Here is a 26,780-nt window from a genome sequence, read left to right as displayed (position 1 = left end):
TTTGTTTTGTTTTGTTTTGTTTTGTTTTACCATTATTTTGTCAGCAAAGGGATTTGAGAAAAACAGGCAGAGTTCAGAGAGAAAATTATGTCTGCTGTTGTGCTTCCAAACACTTCTACGCTAGAAGGAGATGATGAGGAGCCGTGTGCAAAGCCCAGGATTGCCATGCCTTTGCCTGTTTCCCTCTGACTTCTGAGCAGGGTGTGTGGCTTGGGATGTAATTCTGAGTGTTTGCCTGTTGGAGGTCACCTCTCTACAGGGTGACATTCAACAGTGGCTATAGTAAAGCTGTTTGCTGGTGGGAACTGCTGGCTGCTGCCATGGGGCAGCCACGAGAGTATTGGTTCATTCAGTTTATTAATTCATTTGATTTATACCCCCCACCCTTCCTCCCAGAGGAGTCCAGGATTCCAGTGCTTCTTTCACCAGTAACAAAATCATCACTATCACTTGCATTCGTCGCTTACTGCCTAAAATGTCTCAGAGCGACTTACATGTATAAAAGCCTACATAATTCTAAAATTGAAAACAAATCAAAAAGATAAAAGAATATTCTTGACTAAAAGTGCTTATCCTGCTGTAACATAAAAAGGACAAATTCCACCCCACCCTACTAAAAGATGAACACCAATATAGGCAAATTACACCCCAATTAAGAGTCAAATGCCTGAGTGAATGGGAATATCTTCACCCAGTGTCTAAAGGTTGATCATGACTCTTTGAGGAGTGCATTCTACAGACAGGGAGCCGTCACTGAAAAGATCTCACCCTTGTGTGGCTGCCTCAGAGAGAACACACATTTCTGTGTGTTCTGTGTTCTGGCATTTCTGTCAGTGCTGTGCCTGTGTGTTGTTGCTGGCTGGTTTAAGAGCCCCTGCACGGCGTGTGCGGGGGCTGCTGACTTTGGAGAGGGCTGCTAGCCAGTCAACAACCACTTATTCACAAGGTACTTCTGCTTCAACAGCTACTGCTAAAGGATATATTTTCTGTTGTTGCCTCACAACAGGTAGTTTCTCTTCCTGAGAACCACTTGGCCAAATCATTGCTGCTTACAGACACTATGTAATAACCATTTTAAAGTGCATGTCACATGGTTCCCTGTTGTCCTCCTTCATTAGGTTGAGGGGAGAAGGGAAGTAAAATGCAATTATGTCTCAAGACTATCAGGTTCATTCTGTTTGCTGTGGAAGATGTCTTAATGCTGTAGAGGATACTCAAAATGGAGCCCTCATTGCCACACCAGAGCTCTCTGTTTATATGCTAAAATATTTCAATCTCGGCTTGCTAGTGTTTTACTTCATATCATATTGCATACTTCACTTACACAGCTGTTACAGAATTTTTTTCAAGGACATACCAGCAAGGACCTCAGCTTCTCATGAGCAATTCTTTCTCCCTCCCTTCTTTCTGTTATGTTGTTATTTACAACCTGCTTGTCTCTTTCCTTCCTTGTAATGCAGCAAAGCACAATGATCAGTGTTAACGTTCCCTGGCTGACTGACTACTGCTAATGTTCCTAGATCGCTGTGTGCATCTTGTTAAACTCTCTCTGTGTGTTTGCTTTTTGTAGGCCTCCGTCCACAGCCAAATCAATTACTATACCAGGCCAGGACTCTACCCTGCAGTTGACCTGTAAAGGGGAGGGGACGACCAGCAGCAGCACAACTCCCACCAGTAGCACATCTGCCACCATTGGTTCAGTCCGTCAAAACAAGCCCAGACCCACCATTCTTGGTTCGGGTACAGGTAATATATGTTTTCTGAAGTACATTTGCTGCATCTCCACCACATTCTGAATTAGCATCAAGCTTGCTGTTCTTTGGGTTTAAGTGCTTCAGCTCATTTCTGCAAATAGTATCTTTTCTTCTATTTGCAGCATTCCTCTTTTTCTGCACAAGTTTATTTACTATTTATTGACCACTGTTCTCCACTTGGTTCTCTCCTCGTGCCAGACTATTTTGTCTGGGCCTAGAACAGCTCCCCTACCTTTCAGCAAACACAGGAAGCCACTTTATACCAAATTGGTCCATTGGTCCAACATGGTCAGTGTTGTCTATACTGACTGTTAATCTCTCACCAGGGTTTCAGAAAGGCAGGGAGTCTTTCCCAGTCCCATCTGGGGATGCCTGCGATTGTATCTGAGACCTCCTATAGGCAGAACATGTGCTCTACCGCTACCCTTCCATTTTTAGACTTGTTCTGGAGGTCTTTTCTTAACCTGAAGCTGTTCTTAACCTGAGGTACCACTTTAGCTAATGGGGCCTCCCGCTGCCACCGCCGTGTGATTTCTGTTCTCATCCTGAAGCAAAGTTCTTAACCCAAAGTACTATTTCTGGGTTAGTGGAGTCTGTAACCTGAAGCATCTGTAACCTGAAGTGTCTGTAACATGAGGTACTACTGTATCTTTTCCCTTTCCACTTGGGCAATTGCCAGTCTGCACCATGTGCTAACATTGAATAGTGCAACGATGTGCCTGCTCTGTTGCATGAGAGAGGTCTTAAAATAGGAAGCACAAAAGGGGAGCAAAGGCCAAAAAAAATCCACCTTTGGAATGCAGTGTGCTGACTTCCTGATGGTTGTGCTGAGCTTTTTAAAAATGGAATTCTTTGCAGCAGGGGAAGGAAACGGGATACAGTGAGTGGACTTGTTCTTAACCTGCTCCATGGACCAACTTTGACATCAAAATCCTTTGGGTTTATTATTATTATTATTATTATTACTACTACTACTACGTTGGGGAACAATTCCAAAGACACTTGCTCTCAGTAGTGATGAGGAACTCCCTAGTGCAGTCAATACCAGGCAAGTCTTTACCTGCCTCACATCTGATGTCACATAAAAATGTCAAGTGTTGGGCTGGCGGCTGTGGTTTGTGACCACTACCAGGCCCAATTGGAGCCAAGGGGCAACAATTTCCCCACCACTGCTGTACAGAATCAAAGGATACACCTCACCCAGTAAACTTTAAGGGTCAGACCTGTTCAAGAATTGGCTGATCTCTCAGGAAGGGGGTGGGGCAGTCCAAGGGAATGCCTCATGCTATCGTTGTGGGAAGTTGCTTGGCAGTTCCAGAGCTGTTGCTCCTCTTACACAGATAATATTGACATTTGATGGCATGGCTTCCTCACTACATGCCAGTTGAAACAAATCCTGTGGAACTTTTCTAGAGAAAGAGAAACCACATAGCTGACATCTCCCAGCATATTTCCATGTCCTTGTCTCCTTTCCTTATCAGGTGTAACAGAAGAACCAGACCAGAACCTGTCAAGTCCTGATGAAGTATTCCATTCCGGACACTCACGGAATTCAAGCTACGCCAGCCAGCAATCCAAAATCTCTGGTAACTTTGCTTGTTGCATAGCTTGCCAGGGAAACGCAAAGTACACTGCAGTTGTTCCTTGCTGCACTTAATTTTGCTTAATTCTATCTTTGCTGCAATTGCAGAACTCTAGAAAGCATAAAATTCTTTGGTACAATGCTTTAAAAAAAACACAACCAAGCACAAACATCTGTCTTTGGTGGGGCAGAGCTCTGTGTTACTGTCCAAGAGCCAGTATGTAGTAGTAAGAGGGTTGGGGTATGACCTGGAAGGCCTGGTTCTAGACCCAAATTAACCGTGAAGCTCACTGCGTGGCTGTCCTTGAATCTTCCTTCCACACTTGCCGTACCAGTGTAACGCACCACACCCTTTGAGAACCACTGATTCAGACAATACATTATTCGCAAACCAGGAAGCCTCCAAATATTTCGGACTCTGATTCTCATTGGAGACTTGCAGTCCAAAAATCTAGAGGGCACCCGGTTGGTGAAGACTGGTGTTGACAATACATGAAGGATATACTTGGAGCAAGTATTGTCCTGTTTATAAACAGATTAAAGCTTTCCTTGTTTGTGGAGCAAACTGCATGCAAACCCTTGTGCCTGGTGGCTGTGGTGTGGAAAGGTGGGTTGCTTGTAGTACCTGATATATCTATTCACAGGCTACAGTACCGAGCATTCACGATCCTCCAGCTTGTCTGACCTGACCCACCGCCGCAACACATCCACCAGCAGTAGCGCCTCAGGAGGACTTAGCATGACAGTGGAGTGCCCGGAGGGTGAGCGGGAGCACAAGCCGGAGAAACCACCTCGCCCACCAAGACCAAACCTTCTGTTGGACAGATCATCCAGGTGAGAAACGATTGGTTGGTGTAATGGAAGTCATCTAAAGTGCTGGAGGTTTCCCATCACTGGTGCAATGGGAGAAAATTCATTTGTGTCTCTTGGAGCACATATGAAACTTCTTTATGCCAGATTAAGACCATGGATCCCCAAGATGCTTTAATTCAATGGTATGGAAATCTGTGGCCCTTCAGGTGGTGTTGAACTTCAGCTCCCATCAGCCCCAACCAACAAGTGGCCAAACACGCTGGGAGTTCTGGTCCAGCAACATCAGGTGGGCTACATGTTCTCCACCACTAGTTAAACTGCACGTGATGGAGTCTATGTTTGGGATCTTACTCATTCAAAGTATGTGTTGTGTCACTGAGTTAATGGCATTGCTCAGTAATCTGGGCACATTTCTCCTTTTTCTTAATCAGAATTCAGGTTCTTCTAGCTCTGGGCTGCCTGCTGCAATGAACAATGTTTCCAGACCTGCACAGTGAAATCCTGGTGGCCAGATATGATATATTTATTTTTATTTTTGCCCCTCTCCCCACTGGCCAGCTTTGGCAGATGGGCAGGACAACTGGCTTGTCAATCATTTGGTGCCAGGTGATTGACACATGCCAAAGTCCCTTGCATAGTGCTTCCTAAAAACAACCAGGTGGCTGTCTCATGCTTGGGAGTGGCTATTCAATGCACCTTTCACTGTGCCCACAATCTGCAATGCCTGCAAAGACCCTTCTGGTTTGGCTTTGCCTACCCTACATCTGAAGTCATATATGACATCAGATGTAGTGCAGGTGGGCATGGCTTGTCCAAATGTCTTACGGGCCAAATGGGCAGTTTAGGCTATGGCTGTTTTATAATTTCCTGCAGTAGGTTAAAATTGTAAAAGTGATGCTTAAATATGTGGGACATAAATTCTTGGATATAAAAGCAGAACTTCATGTTTTCCCTTCCAGGCAGAAATTGAGGTTTTCATTATCAGGATAGCCTCCTTCACTTTTCTCTATTTTTTCCATATTTTATTTACTAAGGAGAAAAAAGGATTCTGTGGAAAGCCATCCCACCTGGGTGGATGACACCCGGATTGATGCAGATGACATAGTGGAGAAAATCATGCAGAGTCAGGACTTCACGGATGTCAGCAACACTGAAGGTGAGTTTACTAGTATTTACTAGACTCTGTTCCCGTGGTCTTGAGGTTTGTTTTCATGGTCTTGAGGTTTGTTTTCTGCCTCCTCCAGTGAGGGGGAAAAGTATTTGATCCCCTGCTAAATTTGCCCGTTCGCCCTCTGACGAAGAAATGACCAATTTTCATGGTAGGATTATTGTAGTGCATACAAGATTCTGACTGCTGTTGTTGCATACATAAATAAGTTTATCATCTTTTGGGGGGTTTCTGACCCTAAAAGGAAAGCATCAGGTTTTGGGGGAATTACCGGTTTAAACATTTTTTCATTTCATTGTGTATCATTTCCCAGAAACGTTTGTCTTTTTCACATGTTGATCAGATATGAAAAAATGTTCCCTCATTATGTTTACATTTCTAGCGTTTGTTTTGATACCATCTTCTACATCTTTGCCAATTTGTCTGGTGTTAGATACCATCTGTATATCATTTTAATATACTTTTTCCTTTAATGCATAACAGGAGTAAATTTCAGATTTACTCTCCACAGTTTTTCCCATGAAGACATACAGCGGTGCCTCGCAAGACGAAATTAATTCGTTCCGCAAGTTTTTTCTTCTTGCGAGTTTTTCGTCTTGCGAAGCACGGTTTCCCATAGGAATGCATTGAAAATCAATTAATGCGTTCCTATGGAGACCGCTTGCCAGGCTGGCGGTGCGGAGAAGGGCTTTTCTCCCCACCGCAAGCCTTCAGGACAAGTACGGGAACAGAGGGGAAGGCGCGCAGCGCTTCTCCTCTGTTCCCGGGGCTTGCGGTGGGAGGAGAGTTTTTCCTCCCCACGCCAACATTCAGAACAGCATTCCGAAAGTTGGCGGTGGGAAGGAAAACCCTCCTCCCACCGCAAGTCTTCAGGACAGCCATCTGAAGGCTGGCGCGGGGAGAAGGTCTCTCTGCACCACCGCCAGCCTTCGGAGCAGCCATCCCAAGGCTGGCGGCCGGAGCAGGTCTCTCCGCCCCACCGCCAGCCTTCGGAGCAGCCATCTGAAGGCTGGCGGCGGGAGGAGGTCTCTCCACCCCACCGCCAGCCTTCGGAGCAGCCTTCCGAAGGCTGCCGGTGGGGCGGAGAGACCTCCTCCCGCCGCCAGCCTTCGGAGCAGCCTTCCGAAGGCTGGCGGCGGGAGGAGGGTTTTCCTTCCCACCGGCAGCCTTCGGAGGAGGTCCGAGGACAGTGGGGAAGACGCGCTGTGCTTCCCCGCTGTCCCGGAGATTTCCCTATGGGCTTTCGTCTTGCGAAGGAAGCCCATAGGGAAATTTGTTTTGCGAAGCGCCTCCAAAACGGAAAACCCTTTCGTCTAGCGGGTTTTCCGTCTTGCGAGGCGTTTGTCTTGCGGGGCACCACTGTATCAATATTATGCCCTAAATCTTTGACCCATTGTATCATGACTGATTTAACCATTCATCTTTTGCTTCCCATTCCAATAACAGTTTATACTTTTTTGAGATCAGTTTTACCTTAACCTCTAACAGTTTGATTTCAGATTCTGACCTTTGTTATGTAAAACCATTCTACATATCTTTTTTTAAATATTTCGTTTACTTGACAATACTGAAACCAATCACATCCATTGTTGGATCTCTTACTGTTTTTTAAGTTTACAACCAGCTTCAGAAAAAACTTAATATATCTCTATAAGCTCCCCATTTTGCCCCTATATTTGTTTTCTTTTGTGCACATGCCTCTATGGGGGTAGCCACAATGGCACTTTTCTTTCCAATTGGTTTGTATAGACAGCTTCTTATAATACATTTAAAAATTCTCTGTGGACTTTTACCTTCTCATACCACAGATATGCATGCCATCCAAACCTTGTATTATATCCTTCCAGATCTAGCAATCTGGTATTTTCCAATAGCAACCATTCCCATAACAACATAAAACATGATAAGTCATAATATAATTTTAAATCCAGCAGTGCAAATCCTCCTCTTTCTTTAACATCTCTTAGTATTTTATATTTTATTCTAGATTTCTTCCCCTGCCAGATAAATTTAGTTAATTCTTTTTGCCGTTATTTGAAACAATCATGCTTTATTATTATCGGCATTGCCTGCAAAAGAAATAACATTTTAGGCAATACATTTATTTTTACAGCTGAGGTTCTTCCCATTAATGAGAGGTTTTTTCCTATCCCATCTTAATAGGTCCTGTTCCCCAGTATTCCACACTTTTTCATAGTTGTTTTGATGCAACAATACATTCTTATTTGTTATCCATATCCACACAGATACTTCACCTTTTTTCCACTTTAACACCCAATTCCTCTTGCAAAGTCTCTTTCATTGATCTATATTTTTTACCAACATTTTAATTTTATCCTTATTAACAGAAAATCCTGCCAGACTCCCAAACTGCTTTATCATTCTATATACAATCTTTATTTTTATCTAGGGGATCTTCTATATATGAAAGCATTTCTTGCGTGTGAAATGTGCTTCCCTTTTGGTGCCATCCCAGCTTCCTCCTTCCTGTTTGCTGTGCTGCACTTTCGTCATTGTAGCTTGAGAGTGCCTAACCCAATATGAAGAGCACTTTCCCAAATACTCTGCTAAGCATGTTCCCTGATGCTGAAGACGGTGTAATCTCATGGCTGTGCAAAATGGCAACTGTGAAAATGCCTTCCCTTGCTCAGCAGTTTTGCATAGCCAGCAGGAGACCCTTTGGGGATTGTGGCAGTTTTATATTTCACTCTTCCCCTTCCTTTGTTCTTTACAGATAGTAACCTGAGGCTGTTTGTGAGCAGAGATGGCACAACTACACTAAGCGGAATTCAGCTTGCCAACAGGTATGAGTTCCCTAGCAGATTCCTTTTGAAAGACTAGGTTTAGACCATGCCCGTGGGGAGATGCTTTTGCTGGTATTTTGTGGGTGGGTGTTTTCAGTTAATCCACAACTTTGGAAATTGGTGGCAAAGGCTCATTTGGGGGGATGGATCTAGGCAGTGCCTAAGAAATACTGAAGTAAAAGGCCTAGGGGGGTATTCTTTTGGTACTGCTATTTTGGCTAACGCATGCTCAGTCACCCCTGCAACCATATGCTTTCCATATCAGACAGGCCATGACTTCATCTAGCTCAGTACTGTCTACACTAGTTTTCCCAGACTACAGCTCCCATCATCCTTGACTGATGGGAGATGGTGAACACTATGTCAGTCTTTATTGACCTTAGGCAGTATTCTTACCTAACCTAGAGATGCCAAGGATTGAACCTCAAATCTTTTATATGCAAAGCATGTGCTGTAGTCCTGAGTGATCTCTTTGAAGCCTACTGTTCTGTTGTGAAATGAAAAATCACAGGCATTGTTTTGTAAGCACAAATCCACAGGTCTTAGGCCATTTCAGTGACGAAATCATAGTACCCATTATCTACTACTAATTTAGAGGATATGACCCTATCTGCAAACTTTGCTAAAAGCATGACATGCATGAAAAAATAAGAAGGAATCCTGATATTTAGCTCCATTGAAATCCATTTTTACTAGTATCGAAATGCCCTGCTAATAACATGGTAAACTGTCTTGAATTAAAGCAATATCTGTGTGTCTCTTTCTCTCTTTCTCCACCCACTCCCGAAAACCCCCCACCAAAAAAGCTTTCTGACGTATGATTTCAGGCCAGGTTAGTTATCTTCAATATCTCCATTAGAACAGTTCTTAATGTCTTCATTTTTAAGTTTCAGCTCTTTACAAATGGGACCTGCACACACAGAGATTATAATGGCTCCCTCCCCTCTTTCTTACACAGAGTCTCATCTGGAGTTTACGAGCCAGTGGTAATCGAAACCCATTAAATGTGAACAGAAGCAAGTAGACCTGCTGGAAACAGTCTCCTTACCCATCTGCGGTGGTGTTGGTGGATGCCATTCTTTATTCCTTTTCTAACCTCTCTTCAAGCAACATTCCAGGCAGGATTTCCCAAAACCTGTTCCCTGACATGTGTGCACTGCAGAACCTTCTCCAAGGACTTGACACTCCAGAACATGCACTTTTGCCCAAATCTGCCTCATGTCTCCTCAAGTTTATCTGGCAATGCCCCAGAATTTTCCTGCCAATCTTCCTTGTCAGGGGAAGACAACTCTGCACTCCATGTCAAACCCTCATTCCATTGAACCACTTTTTCTTCTCATGTGTAGGATTTTGCTGATCCTGTGTCTCTCAGCCATTGGGTTATACCACTTTGAATACTTCCTCTCAACCCCCCTCCCCAAATCGAATTGGGGTTGAGGAGAAGCATTGTTAACTGAATGCAAAAGGCGAGGTGGAAGCAGCCACTTTGGTGCAATCACTCTTGCAGCTTTTTCTTCAGCAGGCTTCTGCCTTGTAGATCATGGGAGAACTTTGCTGTGAGGACAGCTGCTGAGCAGAGCACCCAAACATTTTTTTTTTTAAGTTTAAAGTCAACAGCCCCAAAGATCATCCATTCATAGGAAATGGCTTTTCATTTCTGTTTTTCTTCCAAAAGTGCATTTCAAGAGTTGCTGAAAAATGGAACTTGATTGTTCAAAGAAAGAGAGAAAACAAATGAATTACGAATGCTGAGCACATCATGGTATTGCCAGCTGCAGTCTTATAGTAGCGCCCCCCCTCCCCCCCGCCCTCCACTGCAGGACATGGAAGGGGGGGTGCCTGTCCTCAGTTTTAATTAGATGGAGCGCTTTCCGGATTCCAAACGTACCTTTGAAAGGCTGTTTTCAGAAGTGCAACCTGCACTCTTCATTCATTTTTTGCAACGAAGAACTGATGTTATAGGTTGGTAGGGGTGTCTGTAACAGTTGAGCATCAGAGCACCTCAGGTTACAGCTGCTTCAGGTTGCGTTTTTTTCGGGTTACGCACCCACCGAAACCTGGAAGTACCGTAACAAGTTACTTTCGGGTTTCGGCGGTCACGCATGCGTAGAAGCGGCGAATTGCAATCCGCGTGTGCAGACGTGCCGCTGCGGGTTGCGAACGCTGCGGGTTGCGAATGTGCATCCTGCACAGATCACATTCACAACCCGAGCGTCCACTGTAATTATGATTCTGTCTGCTCATTGTGAGGCCAGTAGGAGAAATCATTTAACATTACGGCTACCTTCTGGGTCACAAAATGTGTTGAATTAGGGTAGTCTTTTATCCCATTCTGGGTAGGGAGAGTTTTGACACTCTTCCAAAACTGAAACATGGTTGATAGTTCTTCCCCCTGTCCCCTACCAGTCTTTCAGCTTTGATTTGGAATAGCTGCTGGAATTGCTGCTGCTATAATGAGTCCAGTCTCCTCTCCCTTTGCCTAAAATGTGCCTAAAATCTGTCCAGGAGGCTCCTGCTTTGGCCCATGGACTCCATCCCTTGCCGAATCAAGCTAAATCTGCTGAATGCAAGCAGCAGAATGAAGAGGTAAAGTAACCTTAAAACAGGAGAGATTCCGGTTTTTTAATGCTCCCCCTGTGTAAAGAAAAACATTCTTCTGAAGTAGAACACTAGCACAGAAGGAAGAGAGGGTCTAGCTCAGTCTACTTGTTGCTGTGGTAGATTTCTGCTTGCAGGAGATGTTTGTTTTCATGGGAGAAAACTGCCATCTTGGGGTTCTTCTACTACTTCATTTTCCTGCCTGTGCTTGCTGTGTCCTCATACTAGTTTACCACGATTTGGAGCATGGTGAGGGGATTGGGTTTTGTAATAATTGATGCCTGAGCTTTTTCTCTGTTTCTTCTTTCCCCTTCCAACACTGAGACCTTGTAGGGGGGTGGGAATAACAGTCCAGGTATGCAGAAGAGGAGAAAAAGAGTCTGAGCTCAATTTTCTTTCCACCCTTATAATCCTGGCAATTGTATTGCTAGGTCTGAAGGGGTTTCCTGCCTTGACCTGGCTGCAGGCAGGACACGGGCGCTACTTGTGTATAATTTCAGCCTATACGCTATTTTCCATTTAGCACCTTCCCCACCTCACTTTCATGTCTGCTGCTCTGCAGACAGCATATACATTTTGGGAGCACTGCCAGCCACTGTTGAGAAGAGGCCAAGGCCATTAATGTTCTGTTAACACATGTGCTAAGCACTGGGTGTTTGTGTACATGAAAGCACACACATTCACACTTATCACCTGCAGCAAAGTAGAAGGGATGGGAGGGGCTCCTCCTTTTCTTTCTCCCCACCCCTGATACTTATGTTCAAGTGGGCTGAGAGCCATCTTTGTAACAGAGGTATTTGTGAATGGAGTGCCACAGATGGAATTCAGGTGGGTGGGTGGGAATTGGGAAAGGAAACATGGCTCTGTCGGGTTGCTGTCTCTGAACTGACTAGACCACTGTGTTCTGAGGTGGAAGTGCGGGCACACAGCCTTCACTTTACAGTCATACCTCATGTTATGTCCGTTTCATTTATGTTCTTTCAGGTTATGTCCTGCGGCGACCCGGAAGGGTTACTTCTGGGTTTCGCCGCTCGCGCATGCGCAGACATGCAAAATGATGCCATGCGCACAAGTGGCGAATCGCAACCCGCGCGTGCGCAGACGTGCCACTGTGGGTTGCGCTCTTTTCAACCAGAGGTACCACTGTACATGCTTTGGAGCATCCTTTCTTTAGGGTTTAGCTATATTTAGGGCTCCAGGCTGCGCACATCATCTACTGCAGGGAGGGGGGAATTCATTCTGACTAGTGGGCCAGATTTTACTCCACCTACTGCTTTTGGGCCAAGTTTGACAGGTGGCCAAAACCTGAAGGGGCCTTGTAATCAGTTTTGCTGAACCCCTTTCCAAATGCTGTGCCGGATGGCGCTTTGAAGGAGCTTCTGAAGACACAACAATCAGCTGATTCTCTGCTCTTCAGAAGCCCCTTTCACAGTTCTACCTTGAGCAGTGCTTTTCTTAGGGGTTCTGTAGGCATTGCCAAGCAGTGGTGCTTGCAAGCCCCTCTTTTCAGTTGCCGTGTAGGGCAGGTGGGCATGGCTTGGCCTAAATAGCCTCACGGACCAAATGGATAGACCCTGTGGGGGTCCCCGCAGGCCGGATAAATGAGTCCCCCGGGCCTTACCCGGCCTGTGGGCCTTAGTTTGGGGACCCCTGATCAGGAGGAAGTAGGAGGGGAAAGGGCACCCTTCTGTTGCTACCTTCCCCAAACTGGTGTCCCCTAGAAGCTTGGGGCGACAGCTCCCTGCAGCCCCAGCCATTAACAGCTGTTCTTAGGGGCCATCTTTCAGTGCTCTTGATGGCTTGTTAGGTTCTTGAAGCTTTGACTTAAAATGTGTTGCTATGATGAAATTGTGTACTCAGTTGTGCCAAGCCACTTGGTACTGCTTTCAAGGCTAAACCAGTTTTGTTTCAATATTAGTAAGGACCAAGGGAGTCTGTGGGGTCTATGATTTTATCACCCCATCCTAAAATTCCATCCATGGCTCTTCTCTAAGTGCACTTCACTAGTTGAATAGGATCTGTGTTGGGGAAGCTGGGGACTTTTTTTGGTCAGCCATTCTGCTGCTGCTTAAAATGTTAGTTGCATCACAAGCACTGTCTTTCTTGGCATGATTGGTGTGTTTGTTCCTAGTTGACTGGAAGATAATGGTTGTATTTGTTTTTTGTTTATTAATTGAACTTCTCAGACCACTGATCCCGCTTGGAGACTTTTTTTCATTTCTTTATTCTTGATCTTTTGTTGATTTTTGTTTATGAACCCAGCAGGCTGGTGTTTTGCAGCTTTCTTTTTTCTTTTTCTTTTTCTGCTTTTTTTTTTGAGGGGAATCACTGTTTCATTGCTATCTTGTGTTGGGGGTTATTATTATTATTTCTAGCTTGTGTGAGGCAAAGCAGGAACCCAGTGAAGCCTCACCATTTTGATAGTCATACTGCTTTAAAACCCAGAAGTTTCGGCAACAACACCTCCATCAAATTCCCATCCCCTCGGGTCACACAAAAGATTTTATAGGGGCAAATGTTTGTATCCAATGTTAGTTCTACTCAGAACAGACCCACTCAAATTATTGAATATTACCAACTTGGGCCCATTAATTTCACTGGGTAGAACATAGTTGGATACCACCCTAAGACCATCTGGATGGTGTTGAACTCCCAACTCCCTTCAGGACTAGCTAGTAGGGCCAGTCATCAGGGATGATGGCAGTTGTAGACCAGTTTATCTGGAGGTACCTGGTTAGAGAAAGCTGTTAGCTGATAGGGAGCAGTATCTTTGCCCCCCCCCCCCTTTGTCCAGTGCCAAATGAGAACAGGTTGATCTTCAACTCTCCTGCAACTTAGACTTTTTTGTGTTTTGGTATCTCCCTGTCTCTCTGTGAACCTGATCTGCAGAATGCAAAGGGTATTCAGTGTAATGGTATTTGTGGTGGGTAGTGAATGAGGCACCTTTTCCCTGTGGGTAATACATTAAGCCTTAGTGAATCGTGCTAATCTCCTGCTGCACTGATGTTGGAGATGGGCTCAGTAGAGACCCTGAAGGCTAGAATGGTGGTGAAAAGGGATCAGGTAACTGAATTTCACAGTTTGCTCAGCACTTGGGGAGGGGCAAAAAGTAGTTATGTACTAAAATTCACTTGGCTGTCCCTGACTGGTTGAGATGATTTATTTCCTTATTTTTAAAGGCATGGTTTGTTCCTTTGTAAAGAAAGCCCAAGACACCAATGAGTGGCGATTTAGGGTCTTGAACATGAGCTGTGTTTATATTTCATTTTGTGTATTCTTGCCCTCCCCCCCCTTAACAAAAAACAAACAAACTCTGTGCAGCTGGACTGTGCCCATAATGTGAACCTCTGGAAGGCCCCATACCTGGTACGCATCGGTTAAAGCGCCCATGTTAAATGCACCTCTCCTGGAGAGGGGGAACCTCAAGGAGAAGAGCAGATCTCTCCCTTGTAGCTTGATCTCAGGAGCTGCTAAACGAACCCACTTTTCCTGCTCCCCTTCTCAAGCTAGCTAAGGAAATATGTGCCATTGTTTCTTTGCCCTGTGGACAGGGCTGCTCTTCATAGGGCCTGATCCACAAACTCTCTGCCTAGTAGCAAGTGTTTGTAGGATCTTTAGCCCTCCACATCCCAAGGGCCTTGTTCTGCAGAGTCCCCATTGTGGGCTGACTGCACCTGGCCATCCTACGTCAGGACTGGGAAACGTGGCCCTCTCAGTATTGGTGGACTGCAGTTCCCATCAGTCCCAACCAGCGTGGCGAAGGAAGCCACCCCAGTCTGTCCTAACCTTTCCCCTTCCCTCTTTGGCTAGTGGGGGGAGATATATTCCCCTTCCCCTGGAGAAGTAAAAGGAACTTGGAACTTAAGAGTAGAGCCTCTGATTCTTTTACTTTGCTTCAAGAGAAAATGTTTGCTAGTTTTGTTTTTTAAGCCCATATTTTTGAGAGGGTTAGAAAAAAAATGAGAGAGATCATGTTTATTTTCTTGGAAAAGTTATTGAGGCTCAGAAGAGAGCTGCGCTCAAGTTTATATTCAGATAATTCTATAGAGAGAAAGAGAGCGCGTAGATATTTTTGGAAAGGGAAAATGGGACTATGCAAACTTTTTTTAAGAATGCTTGAAGAGATAGATTTAACATTTTCTAAACCAGGCATAGGCAAACTCAGCCCTCCAGATGTTTTGGGACTACTATTCCCATCATCCCTGACCACTGGTCCTGTTAGCTAGGGATGATGGGAGTTGTAGTCCCAAAACATCTGGAGGGCTGAGTTTGCCTATGCCTATTCTAAACTAAACACAGATTTAAGTAAAATCTAAAGATTCCATTATCATTAAAAGCAAGTATAGAAGATATGTTAGTTCCACTGCTCTGTTCTTTCAATTATTCTTGTTCAGATTTTGTGGGGCTAGAGGAGAATGGTTTATGAATTTGTCTTTTCCCCCCCGCCCACACCATTTCTAACTTGCTCCACTAGTGTATTCTGGTTTTTTGTTTTCTAATGGAATGCTGTGCCGTCTCTGATTCAACCAATTGTGTTTGTGTTCTCTGATTTTTGCTTCCTAATGTAGAGAAGCCACAAGTATAAATGAGAAAATCACTATAATGTCAAATGTCATTACGGTTTTGGGGGTAATAAAGGTGATCTTCATTCTTTTTCTTTTTGGTACTTCACATCTGATCTGTCTTGACTGTTTTTTTGTGTGGGTTTCCTTTTTGTCTTCAGCCTTTTGGCATTCATGGGCTGCAAACACCTCTAAATACAGCACTCTGGACTTGCTGAGAATACAAGAGCCCTACTGGATCAGACCACAGGCCCATCTAGTCCAGCTTCCTGTTTCCTACAGTAACCAGACAGATGTCTCCAGGACGCCCATCCAGGAAGCTCATGAAAACCATGTGATTTGCACTTTCTGGCATTCTGCCTTGGCTCATGGATGTCTATAAACAAACACCAGTGTCTCCTCCCTTTCTGTGGTAGTTGCAACCTTCACCAACCTGTTTTGGGGCTGATAGCACTGACACTACAAAGAATCTGGAGGGTACCAAGTTTGAGAAGGCAGTGTATTGAATTCCAGAAGCCACATGTACATTTTTAGAAGGTAGCTGTGTTTCAGCTTCCTGCAGCAAAAACAAGGAAATTCTTGTGGCACCTTTAAAATATGAAACAAATTTGTTATGGCATAAGCCCATTTCATCGAAATACAAGAAGTGACATATTAGTGGGCAGGTATATCAAAAAGAAAATAGCAAGGTGGGAGTTGAAGAGCAATGAGATATAAATATTAGCTAATGATAGTTTTTGGAACAGTGGGCACATTCTGAATTTTGAGAGTGTTTTTGGTCCAGTCATAAAATGGCTGCCGTAGGGGTTTGGCATAACAGCAAAACACCACCATGGGCACCATAACAAAATTATGGAGCACAGTTAATTCTGCTCCCCAAACCTACCTGTTAACCATGGGAAGTCCACTATGTCCTACTGGTCCTGATTGTGGAGATACAGCTGTTAAGAAAGTACAAGAACCTCCCCCCCCCCATGGCAATCCTAAACCAAAGAATGGGCTGCTTACCCAGGAGTACAGCTATTTAAATACAAACATACTTGCTTCTAAAGTAGGCATATATACTATTCCACTGTAAGTGGGATTCTTAATGTACAATGAGTTGCAGAACTGTAGAGTTGAAAGGGACCCTGAGGGTCATATTATCCAACCCCTGCAATGCAGGAATCTCAACTAAGCATTCATGGGAGATGCCCATCCTACTGAGTGTCTGCACATCAACTCTTGCATAGCTGGAGACAAGCCTAAGTCCCTCTACAAAGTTTCTGCATTTGCCTTTTGGGGCTTATTATGTAATACTCAGAAGAGCCCAACACAGTAAATATATATCCTGATACTAGAAAAAGACATCAGTCAAACTGGAGATCCCAAATTCTATTAGAAAATAAGGCAGAAGCAGGAAAAGTGCACTAAGAGGGAGAGGAAAGGTGTGTACCCCTGTCCTGGAGTGATGAGAGACTCCAGGAGTTCCCCCACTTACCCAGGGTTTGGTTTCCTTTAGATGAAGGTCAATGGAGTCTGGCTTCTTTATGATACACGGTTTTGTTTACACATATATTCAACCTGAGCATATGATGGAAAGGCCTGCTGCATTAACAGTTCAACAGATACTGGTTTCCCCCTTGGGTTTCTAGGGAAGCCCCAAGCCACAGCTTTGACGCCAGCATAGAGCAAAATGAGTCTTTGTCTTCCAGCACCAGCCAAAACACACCAAACTGACAATAGCACTTCAACCTTTGAAGGTGATGTTGCTTCCAATGGGTGGGGGACAATCACCCCCATTTGTCTTTGGATGTGTAAATGGTGGCACTTAACTAAGGCTATTACCTTATGAAGAAGAAACTGGTCTGACTGTTCAACTGCTGCTACTAGATTCTAAACCTTACTGGATGAAGAACTATAGGCCTAGAAAGGACCACAGATATCATCAAAACTAATACTCCAAACCTATAGCACCTATAAAGTTTTTCAATATGCCTGGGTGGATTGAATATTGCGATACTTGGTTTGAAAAGAGGGAATTCTGACAATGCAATTAATTTTTATTAAATTGAATTTGTTGCACATTGTTACCAAGGTAACAATATAAAGAGCTTTACAATATAGAAACAAATACATTTTAAACTGGCTCAAAAGAACAACAAAAATATAAAAGACAATCCTATTTTTAAAGGACAGGAGTGAAACATTCCACCTACTCAAGGAGGCCACAAATAATTAATAACCAAATACCTGGCAAGAAAAATGTTTTTGCCTTGTGCCTAATGCTATGTGGTGGTGGTGCCAGGCAAGCCGCCTGGGGGGAAACATTCTGCAAGCAGAGAGCCACCAGGGTTGGGAACTACTTTCAGCAAAGTGGCTGTATATCTATCATGAGGAAGCCTTCCATGGCCCAGATGCCAAAGTAGGCAGAGCAACTTAACTATGTATATGCAAAAGCTACTGGTTGTTATACACACCTCAACCTGAGCATATGGCCTTGGACCAAAGAGGGGAGGCCTGGAGGGTTGCATTCCGCCCTGATGTTCCCCAACAAGATAGATAGGGGGAAAGGTGCACAGTAGACAGTACTTTCTTAAAAGGTGAAATATTGAAGGCCCAAATGCAGACAATTCCAACAAGAAAGAAAAGTGGGAGGCATCTAAGGAAACAGGTGTGGCTGCATAAGGAGCTTGCAGATGAGGTGAGATTTAAGAAGGGCATGCATAAGAAATGGAAGAAAAGGGAAATCACAAAGGAGGTTGTGGATGTAATCTCAGAGTCTCTGTCTATAATCTTTGAGAACTTGGGAGAACAGGTGAGGTCCCTGCAGACGAGGTGGGCAAATGCTCCCATTTTCAAAAGGGGGAAAAAGACCCATGTAACTACCAACTGGTGAGCTTGATATTGATATCAGTAAAGGTCCTAAAACACATAATTAATAAAAGGCGAAAGATTTATACGATCTGAAGAGAAACCAGAGTTCCTCTTTTCTTTGGCGTAAGGTTTGGCCTGTTTGTCCAATATAGAGAGCTGAAGGACACTGTTGGCATTTGATGGCATACACAATGTTAGACGATGAGCAATTAAATAGTCCCGAGATGGTATGTGTGATGTTGTTGGGGCCAGTAATGGAGAGAAACCAGTAGGAGAACAATCTCCCAGGACATTCTATACAAGATCTCAAAGTAGCTGTTCTATTACAAAGGAATTTCAGAAATAGACTGGAAAGAGAAGCTGCTGAATTGCAACTTATTACCAAACTTAAAACCATGGAGAGACCTGGTCTGAACAAAGACATTGGATTCTTATCTCATTATACATGACAAAGCCATTTTTCACCTTCTCACCCCTTGTTTTTTCCTGTAAGACCTATTGCAGTCGTTAAAGAGTCGTCAACAGGCTCATCACAGCTATCTGCCAATCACCCAATCCCACCACCCTTCTGAGTAATACCCCTCCCCACCTTCTCACTATATAGAAGGGTCTGGTGACTTCTGTTTCAGTGTATCTGAAGAAGTGTGCATGCACACGAAAGCTCATACCAAGTACTAACCTAGTTGGTCTTTAAGGTGCTACTGGAAGGAATTTTTTTATTTTGTTTAAATGTATTGGGTGTGAGTGAGACATTGGTGGTGACAGAACATCTGCTTTAAATGCAGAAGGTTCGCTCCCAGCATCTCCAGGGAGGGCTGGGAAAATTCCCCTGCCTGAAGCCCTGGGCAGCTTCCAACAAAACATTAAAAACTTCCCTAAACAGGGCTGCCTTCATATCTTTTAAAAGTCACATAATTGTTTATTTCCTTGACATCTGATGGAAGGGTGTTCCACAGGGTGGGCACCACTACCGAGAAGGCCCTCTGCCTGGTTCCCTGTAACCTCACTTCTCACAGTGCTGGAACTGCCTGAAGGCCCTCGGCGCTGAACCTCAGTGTCTGGGCTGAACGATGGGGGTGGAGACACTCCTTCAGGTATTCGGGCCCAAGGCCATTGAGGGCTTTAAAAGTCAGCACCAACACTTTGAATTGTGCCTGGAAATGTACTGGGAGCCAATGTAGGTCTTTCAGGACTGGTGTTATGTGGTCTCCCAATCACCAGTCTAGCTGCCGCATTCTGGATTAGTTGTAGTTTCCGGGTCACCTTCAAAGGTAGCCCCACATAGAGCGCATGGCAGTAGTCCAAGCGGGAGATAACCAGAGCATGCACCACTCTGGCGAGATAGTCTGCGGGCAGGTAGGGTCTCAGCCTGCGTACCAGGTGGAGTTGGTAGACAGGACCAGGGAGTCCTCCATACCCACCAGCCTGTCTCCCCAAAACAGTACTTCTGTCTTGTCAGGATTCAACCTCAATCTGTTAGCCGCCATCCATCCTCCAACCTCCTTCAGACACTCACACAGGACCTTCACCGCCTTCACTGGTTCTGATTTGGAAGAGAGGTGGAGCTGACTGGGTGTAAGGAAGCTCCCTAAGGTCCAGGCTCACTTACAGGGCAGAAAGCCCCATTCAACTAATCAGGGTTTTACTTCTGGGAAGACATTTGCAGGACTGCACTGCAAATGGCCAACAAAACTGAACATTTCACACAAAAACAGTATGTGGTTGGGAAAGGGCTTTTTCTTCGATGGTCCCTGTTCTTGATGCTTTTTTGGGGAGGGGCAGGGACACTTTCCCCCTCCTCCCCTGTTACAGCTCCCTCCACTGGTAATGTGAACAGCCTGTCAGTTAGAATGAAATATTCTTTCGAAAAATAAAAATATGGTGTCCGTGGTTCCGTCCGTTTATTTAGTAAGTCTATGGTGAGGTTTCGACGTTCCCGAAAGTCAGTCGCTAGTTTAGCCTTTCCTCCTTTTCCTATCTCTATGGTTGGGTGCTCTCTTCCGGCGCTTGTATTACGTCCTGAGTCCTGGTTGGACAGCCTGGCCGGAAGTGAACCCGTCAACCCGTCTTGGAAAGAGAGAGACAGGACTAGCCGCGCTTACTATGGTGAGTCCCTTCCCCTCCCCGCTGGTTGAGGGTCTCGCTGCGGGGAAAGGGCGTTTTGCTGCCTCTCTTTCGTTGGGACTCATATTGGGGAGCTGGGCGTTGCAGGGGCGGCCGCCTCCCTTATTTGTTTCCTTGTGGTTCTCCAGCTGTGGGTCCCCAGAGGTTGTTGGACTACAACTCCCATCATCCCTGAGCTCTGGCCTTGCTAGCTAGGGGTGATGGGAGTTGTAGTCCGACAACATCTGGGGACCCAAAGGTTGAGAAAGGCTGGTAGAATCATCTGTAGCTCAGCCAGGGAGCAGCGCTCTCGAACGGACCTTTCTCAGGACCTATCCGAAGCATGGTTGCCACACGATGATAGGGCACATAAGTTTTATGAAAAGAACACCGCACTGCCCTTGGGGGGTGGGCGCTGGGGTTTGGACCTTGTTATACGACATGGGTCGATTCTCATGGACAACTGTGGAACGATGATTTGATCTGTTTTCAATCTATACAGCATAACGTCAAGTATTGGGTTTCAATATATTGTTCTTTAATGCAATCTACTCTTTTTTGAAAATCGTTTACATAAAGAAAAGAAGCAAGGGTTGTTGTTGTGTGTGTGTGTTTTTTTAAAAAAAGTCCCCTGGGTTGTTTGCACGGAGTTAAAATAATATACAATTCTAAAAGTATAACAATAATTTTGAACAGTTTAAATCAGTAAAATAATGAACCATTTCAACGCCCTGCCCCCCCAAAACTAGCATAATATTTAAATTTCTGGTTTTGTTCATATTTTTGTAACGTATTATGTGAGCTTGTCTTTAATGTTTGCTTTATATCTGTATTTTGTTAACGAATGTTTTGAATTGTGTTCTGTAAACCACTTGGATGATTTATGTTGAGTAAACGGTATATATGCTGGTGTATGTTATATCTTGACTGCCTTTCATTGAGATGACCCTAATTTTTCTTCTACCTCTGGCTTTGTTTTAGGCCACTGCTACTGACCAGTTGGTTGGGTATGGCTTGGTAGCCTTCAGTCTCATTCTCTTTGCTTACTATACTGTCTGGATTATCATTCTGGTATGTTACTTATCATTGTTTTTAAAAAATCTTATTTTAGTACATTTATACCCAACCTTTCCTCCAAGGCACGGGTAGGAAAACTGAGGCCTGGGGGGGTGGAATGTGGCCCTTAAGGCCTTTCTATTTGGCCCTCGGAACTGCCCCCCAGAGCTCACCCATCGCCTGCCTGAATGAAAGGAAGAGAGGGGTGTGCGCAGAAATTAGCTTGCTGTACAAGGGTGAAAGGACGCGGGTGGCGCTGTAGGTTAAACCACAGAGCCTAGGACTTGCCGATCAGAAGGTCGGCGATTCGAATCCCCGCGACGGGGTGAGCTCCCATTGCTCGGTCCCTGCTCCTGCCAACCTAGCAGTTCAAAAGCACGTCAAAGTGCAAGTAGATAAATAGGCACCGCTCCGGCAGGAAGGTAAATGGCGTTTCCGTGCGCTGCTCTGATTTGCCAGAAGCAGCTTAGTCACGCTGGCCACATGATCCGGAAGCTGTACGCCGGCTCCCTCGGCCAATAAAGTGAGATGAGCGCCGCAACCCCAGAGTCAGTCACGACTGGACCTAATGGTCAGGGGTCCCTTTACCTTTACAAGGGTGAAATGTTACATTCTTTGATTGGCCCACTTTTGCCTCTGGTCCCACCCAACATTAGCATGTGCCTCTTAGGATGCTCAGATGGGAATGTTGCCCCTGTGCTGAAAACAGTTCTCCACTTTTGCTCTAAGGAGCTCAGGGTGCTCTGTAATATTCTCCCCGTCCCCAGCTTATCCTCGCAACAAGCCTGTGAGGGAGGTTAGGCTGAGCAATAGTGATTGAACCAGCACCACTTAGTAAGCACTGTGACTGAGTGTGGGTTTAAATCCCGCTTCCTAGTCTCACTTGAACCATGGCACAACACCGGTTTTTGCAAATTCAATTGCGGCACAATCGTGATAGCAGCTCTCCCAAAGTTTTGGACAAGGATTTCCCCCTGTCTTACCAAGAGATGCTGGAGATTGAACCTGGGACCTTCTGCATGCCAAGCAGATGCTCCAACACTGAGCCACAAACCTTCCCAAAGTGTAACGTAAGAAGCTGCCTTATTCAAAGTCTCACAAATAGCCCATCTATCTCAGTATTGTTAACACTGACCAGCAGTCGGTCCCTAGATATTAGATTGGGGACTTTTCCAGCCCTACGAGGAGATGCTGGCGATTGAACTTGTGGCCTTCTGCATTTCAAGCAGATGTTCTGCCTCTTAGCTACAGAACTTCTGTAGGAAAGTCTTTCCCATCGCCTGCTCTGTGATCCTATTTACTGGAGGTTTCAGGGGTTGAATCCAGGAAATTCCAGATGCTAAGCATGAGCTCCCTAACCATTGAGTTTCTGGTCCCTTTGAGACCTCTACAAACTCTCTGTGCAAAAAAGGGTGTTGGAATCTGGTCTACTGCTGAGGGTACAAGCAGAAACCTTTCCCCATTTGCACTCACTGACATATGCACCTGTTCCTTCAGCCCTTCATTGAAATTGACCACCTGATTCACAAGTATTTTTTGCCACGAGAGTATTCGGTGATCATCCCTGTGGTTGCGGGGCTTGTGTTGCTGCTCTTTATAGGTAAGTCATATCTCCATGTCTTCATGTTGTGTTGTGTTTTTTACAGATGGAAACTTGTGTTAAGGACTTAGCAAGGAATCTCTGTATTGATTCATAATATGGGTGTACTGCCCAATAATTAACATTCTCTGGCCAGCAAATGATACAAAATTTAAAAGCTGTAAAAAATAATAATGAGGGGGGGGGCAAGCCTCCAGATCTCGTTGCACTACAGCTTCCATCAGCCCCAGCCAACAATCTAAAAGGCATGTCACAGAAAGAATGAGGAGATTAAAACAAACACAGGTTCAGGGGTGGGAAACATCCAGCCTCCCCATTTTGCCCACGAGCCCCAACCCATGCCCACTTGCCCCACACCTGATGTTGCATGTGAGATCAGGAGTGGAGCAGGTAGAGACACGGCTGCAGAAAGCAGGATTGAATAGCACATCAGCTGGTGACCAGAGAGTTAAATCCTGCCTGGTTCAGGCATGCCAGCAAGTTCTTACTAGAAACCGTTTGGTGTACCCAAACCCTGAAGAAAGCAGGACCGACCACCCCCCATGCATCAGCTGATGCATGGGGGGGCAGTAATCCTGCTTGAGCAGTATCTCCCCACAACCAACTGGAATTGGAAACTGCTCAAGGAAAGCAGTCAGAAATTGCTGGTCTCTTTGCAGGCCAATGGAGTAGCCCCACTTACCTTCTTTCCCTCTGCTGCAGCCTGATGGAATAGTTGCTGGAAGATGACAATCGCTCGAGGGAGGTGCCTGATGGAACTGGCTTATCAGCAGAACCTGTCTTATTTGTGTTGCCTGTTTTTCCTTTCACATAACCTGAAATGTGCAATGTAAAGCCTAGGGGGCGAGGAAATGAGGTTCCTTCCTCACTTCGATATACAGAGAAGAGTTCTTCCAATGCACCAATGGTTCTATTGCCGTAGAACAGCTTTGTTTCTTGAATAACTTGATGGCCGAGAGTCTGACGTTACTCAGGGCAGCACAGCAGTGCCTTAAAACAGATTTCCCTCCCTTTGTGTTTCTCTAGGAATGTTCATAGCCACCATCACATGGAAGAACCGGAAGACTGCGAAGAAATCTGCATGAAGGTGGCAAGAAGGAAGGAGGACACAGGAAATCCTGCAGGCACTCTTGACAGCAGCAACGTGTGTGGGTTTTTTCCACCAAATCATTTTTATTGAACAGCAACACATTTTCTGGGGCAGCCCAGCCCACAATAACTAGCAGACACCAGCAGCAGATGCTAGGAAGGGCAGAGGGACTTGGCTGCTACCCTCATCAACTATGTCCCAGTCTGGGTATGGACCAAAGGGACTCAAAGCCAGAGGCACCACAAACAATACTGCTCTGTTCCAGCCTTTTGGAATACTTAGATCAGTGCCCCAATGTCCTCTTGGCTACCACAGTAAAGAGCCTAAATCTGGGGTAGACAGCAAGACGCTCTCCAGATGTTGTCACACTCACCCCCATCATCCCATAACCGTTGGCCATCCAGTGGTTGCGACTCCACCCCAAAGTGAAGGGCACCAGGTTCCCCATCCCTTCTCAGGGAGGGATGCCTTGTCCAAACAGAGGTCTTACTCCATCTTTCAAATGCTGTAGGGGATGTCTTGGAGTACAGATGGAGAACCTGTGGTCCTTCCAGATGTTGTTAGGCTACATCTCCTGCCATCCTTGAACCACTGGGGGCTGATGGGAGCTAGAGTCCCAACAGCATCTGCAAGGTGTCATTGGCTACCTCTGGTTGCACTGCGACCTCTTTTTGTTGACACACTTTTTCCTCTTCTCCTGCCTCCTCCACCTCCTTCAATTCCATCTCTCTGCCACCACCAATCTAACTCCCCTTTCAGCTCTTTGGACCATGTTTTCCTTCAGTTCAGCCTCCCCTAGTACAGCGCCCTGCCGTCGCTGTGGATTACTACTCCCAGAAGCCCCAGGCAGCTCTGCTGCATCCTGCGAGCCCCTTTGCTTGTCAAAATTGCAAAAGAGGTCCCAGGAACACTTTCACGTGTTCACTGGCAGCATTTGGAAGGCCTGACTTTTGAAGCAGGGTCATATAGCTGAAACTGGCACTCTTACTGCTGTGCTGACCCAGAGTTGTCTGATGAGTAAGCAGGTCCCACATGAGAGCAGAGCTTTGCTTACAGCTGTGGCATGTTTGTATGTGTGCAATTATGGCCATGCCAGTGTTGCTGTTCAACTCCCAACTTCCATCATCCCTAAGCATTGGCTGTGCTGACAGAGGGTGATGGGAGTTGGAGTCCTCCAATGGTTGGAGGGCCACAGATTCCTTACCCTGACTTAGAGCTTGTGTTTTGTTGTCCTGGAGTATTAATTCAGTTTTGTAATTTTATTAACCCAGAGGCGGGGAAAGTTAATCCACTAGCTGGGCTTGGCATTTGCTCTGGGGCTCAGACTGCACATCTGTTAAATGGAGGTATAAACACTGAGGGGCGTTGATGGTTCCACTCACAGCATGGGGATTTGCAAGCAGGAAGAACCTTTTTTGAAACCACCCTGTCTTTTGAATGTTAAAAAGAGAAAGAGGAGAGGAAAAGTTGGAAGCAGTGCCCGAAAAGCAGTGCAAAAGAATATTCAATCCAGTCCTACTCAGAGCAGACCCACTGGAATGATTGGGCATGACTAATTTAGCCCCATTCATTTTAGTGGGTCTACTGTGAAATAGGACTAGCATTGGACAACCCTCTGTATCTTTGAGCTGAAAACAGGTTTCCTGACCAAAGTGTATTGAGCTTATCAGAATAAACAGTTAATGGCCCCTCTTCTTCTAGTTTTGGTTATTGCTATTATTTTCTCTGCCTATGTATGTATTGGAGACTCTGCTCCTCAGAATTGTCTCCCCAGGCTCTTGCCCTGTAATCCCCAGCAACTCTGGTAATAAAGTATGTGCTGGTTTCTTCCATGGGTACAGTTTTGCAGGCTGCATCTCTTTTCTTTATTTATTTCAGCTTTATAGAGCCATATTTTGACCGGGGGGGGGGGGGGGGGAGCGGCACCTTCCTGTTTCGCCTCACCTGGCCCCTTCACGTTTTACCTCAGGTAGCATCTTCCCAATTTACCTCAGGCAGCAAAATGGGACACACCACCCCTGCCTTCCTCAAACAAAAAGCCATTGTGGTTGGTGGTGAGTAGTGAGTGGGGAAGAGGTTCAAAATCTGGTGTCTCCAATGAAAAGAAGCAGGGGATGGTCTCTCTCTGAAGAGGCACTTCCAGGCAGAAGAAAGAAAACTGGGAGGGTTGTAGACAGTCTGACCTGGCATAAGACAGATGATGTTCCAGTCCGGATGTTCTTCCAGAAGCCCTGTTTATTCAGCCTTCGTCCTGATTTGCTTCGATGAAGCTTATGTGGTGTTTGGGCTATGGGGTCACGTCCACATCTTACATTTAAAACCATATATTAAGCACATGGCTACCCTCAAAGAACCGTAGGCCATCCACCACAGAGCTGCATCCTTAACAAACTGCAATTCCTAGGATTCCCGGGGGGGGGTCACATGGTCTGAATGTATGGTGTGAATGTGACCCAAAACCTGGTCTTTATTGAGCATTAATTTTTATTCGTTTACAGGGCAGTTATATGACATGGAGAATTCATCCTCTTAACTGATTGCAGGGTGTTTACATGTCTTTCCATTATTTGTTTCACACTTCTCAATGCCTTTCCCATCAGTTTTTTAGCTGCAAAAAGTCAGGTTCTTTTTTAAAAGTGGATGTATTGTGCTATGCCAACAGAGTGGTTTAATTCACTCTGATCGTGCCATCTTAAAGTCCTGGTATGCACTTGACTGAAATACAGGAATCTTAAGAATATTCCAGATGGAGGAGGGCTTCCATGGATGATGATCAGACATGTGTAGACACACA

At 45.2% G+C, this 26,780-nt stretch overlaps 2 protein-coding genes and 1 long non-coding RNA gene across 12 annotated transcripts in view; 2 read left to right on the top strand and 1 right to left on the bottom strand.

The window, feature by feature from the left end:
- Positions 1-15,390, top strand: part of EEIG1 (estrogen-induced osteoclastogenesis regulator 1) — a 59,103-nt gene extending 43,713 nt beyond the window's left edge. For 5 of the 8 annotated variants that reach the window (XM_079962189.1, XM_079962191.1, XM_079962190.1 and 2 more), the window contains 7 exons: positions 1,571-1,746; positions 3,236-3,340; positions 3,981-4,170; positions 5,184-5,305; positions 8,052-8,121; positions 8,928-8,953; positions 9,080-15,390. In XM_079962189.1, the coding sequence (XP_079818315.1) occupies positions 1,571-1,746; positions 3,236-3,340; positions 3,981-4,170; positions 5,184-5,305; positions 8,052-8,121; positions 8,928-8,953; positions 9,080-9,111 (721 nt within the window). In that variant the 3' untranslated portion in view covers positions 9,112-15,390. The remainder of the gene's footprint in view (positions 1-1,570; positions 1,747-3,235; positions 3,341-3,980; positions 4,171-5,183; positions 5,306-8,051; positions 8,122-8,927; positions 8,954-9,079) is intronic. The other 3 variants (XM_079962192.1, XM_079962194.1, XM_079962193.1) reach the window with 3 other exon arrangements.
- LOC307207963 lies at positions 9,185-23,914 on the bottom strand. 2 transcript variants are annotated; one of them, XR_013834897.1, is made up of 2 exons: positions 23,579-23,914; positions 9,185-9,825 (listed from the first exon to the last, which is right to left on the bottom strand). It is a non-coding gene; the product is annotated as an uncharacterized lncRNA (long non-coding RNA). The 2 variants fall into 2 exon arrangements; XR_013834898.1 differs by lacking the exon at positions 23,579-23,914 and adding an exon at positions 16,762-17,212.
- On the top strand, positions 20,137-25,678 carry DPM2 (dolichyl-phosphate mannosyltransferase subunit 2, regulatory). Of its 2 annotated transcripts, none has more exons than XM_079962278.1 (4): positions 20,137-20,243; positions 21,222-21,311; positions 22,794-22,896; positions 23,923-25,678. In XM_079962278.1, exons 1-4 carry the CDS (start codon positions 20,241-20,243, stop codon positions 23,979-23,981), a joined length of 255 nt encoding a protein of 84 aa, XP_079818404.1. In that variant the 5' UTR covers positions 20,137-20,240; the 3' UTR covers positions 23,982-25,678. The 2 variants fall into 2 exon arrangements, with proteins under 2 accessions (XP_079818404.1, XP_079818405.1); XM_079962279.1 differs by lacking the exon at positions 20,137-20,243 and adding an exon at positions 20,462-20,586.
- Positions 25,679-26,780: the final 1,102 nt, after the last annotated feature.

This window comes from Podarcis cretensis (genome assembly GCF_951804945.1).
Source record: "Podarcis cretensis genome assembly, chromosome: Z".
In the NCBI taxonomy this organism is placed as follows: domain Eukaryota; kingdom Metazoa; phylum Chordata; class Lepidosauria; order Squamata; family Lacertidae; genus Podarcis; species Podarcis cretensis.
The sequence above is the reverse complement of the archived record's forward strand: the minus strand, read 5'-3'. Positions and strand labels throughout refer to the sequence as shown.

Excerpts from the sequence above, each read along its gene's own strand:
- DPM2 (XM_079962278.1), top strand. Across the intron at positions 21,312-22,793 it reads CTGTCTGGATTATCATTCTG|CCCTTCATTGAAATTGACCA; the intron begins GTATGTTACTTA and ends CTGTTCCTTCAG. Across the intron at positions 22,897-23,922 it reads TGTGTTGCTGCTCTTTATAG|GAATGTTCATAGCCACCATC; the intron begins GTAAGTCATATC and ends GTGTTTCTCTAG.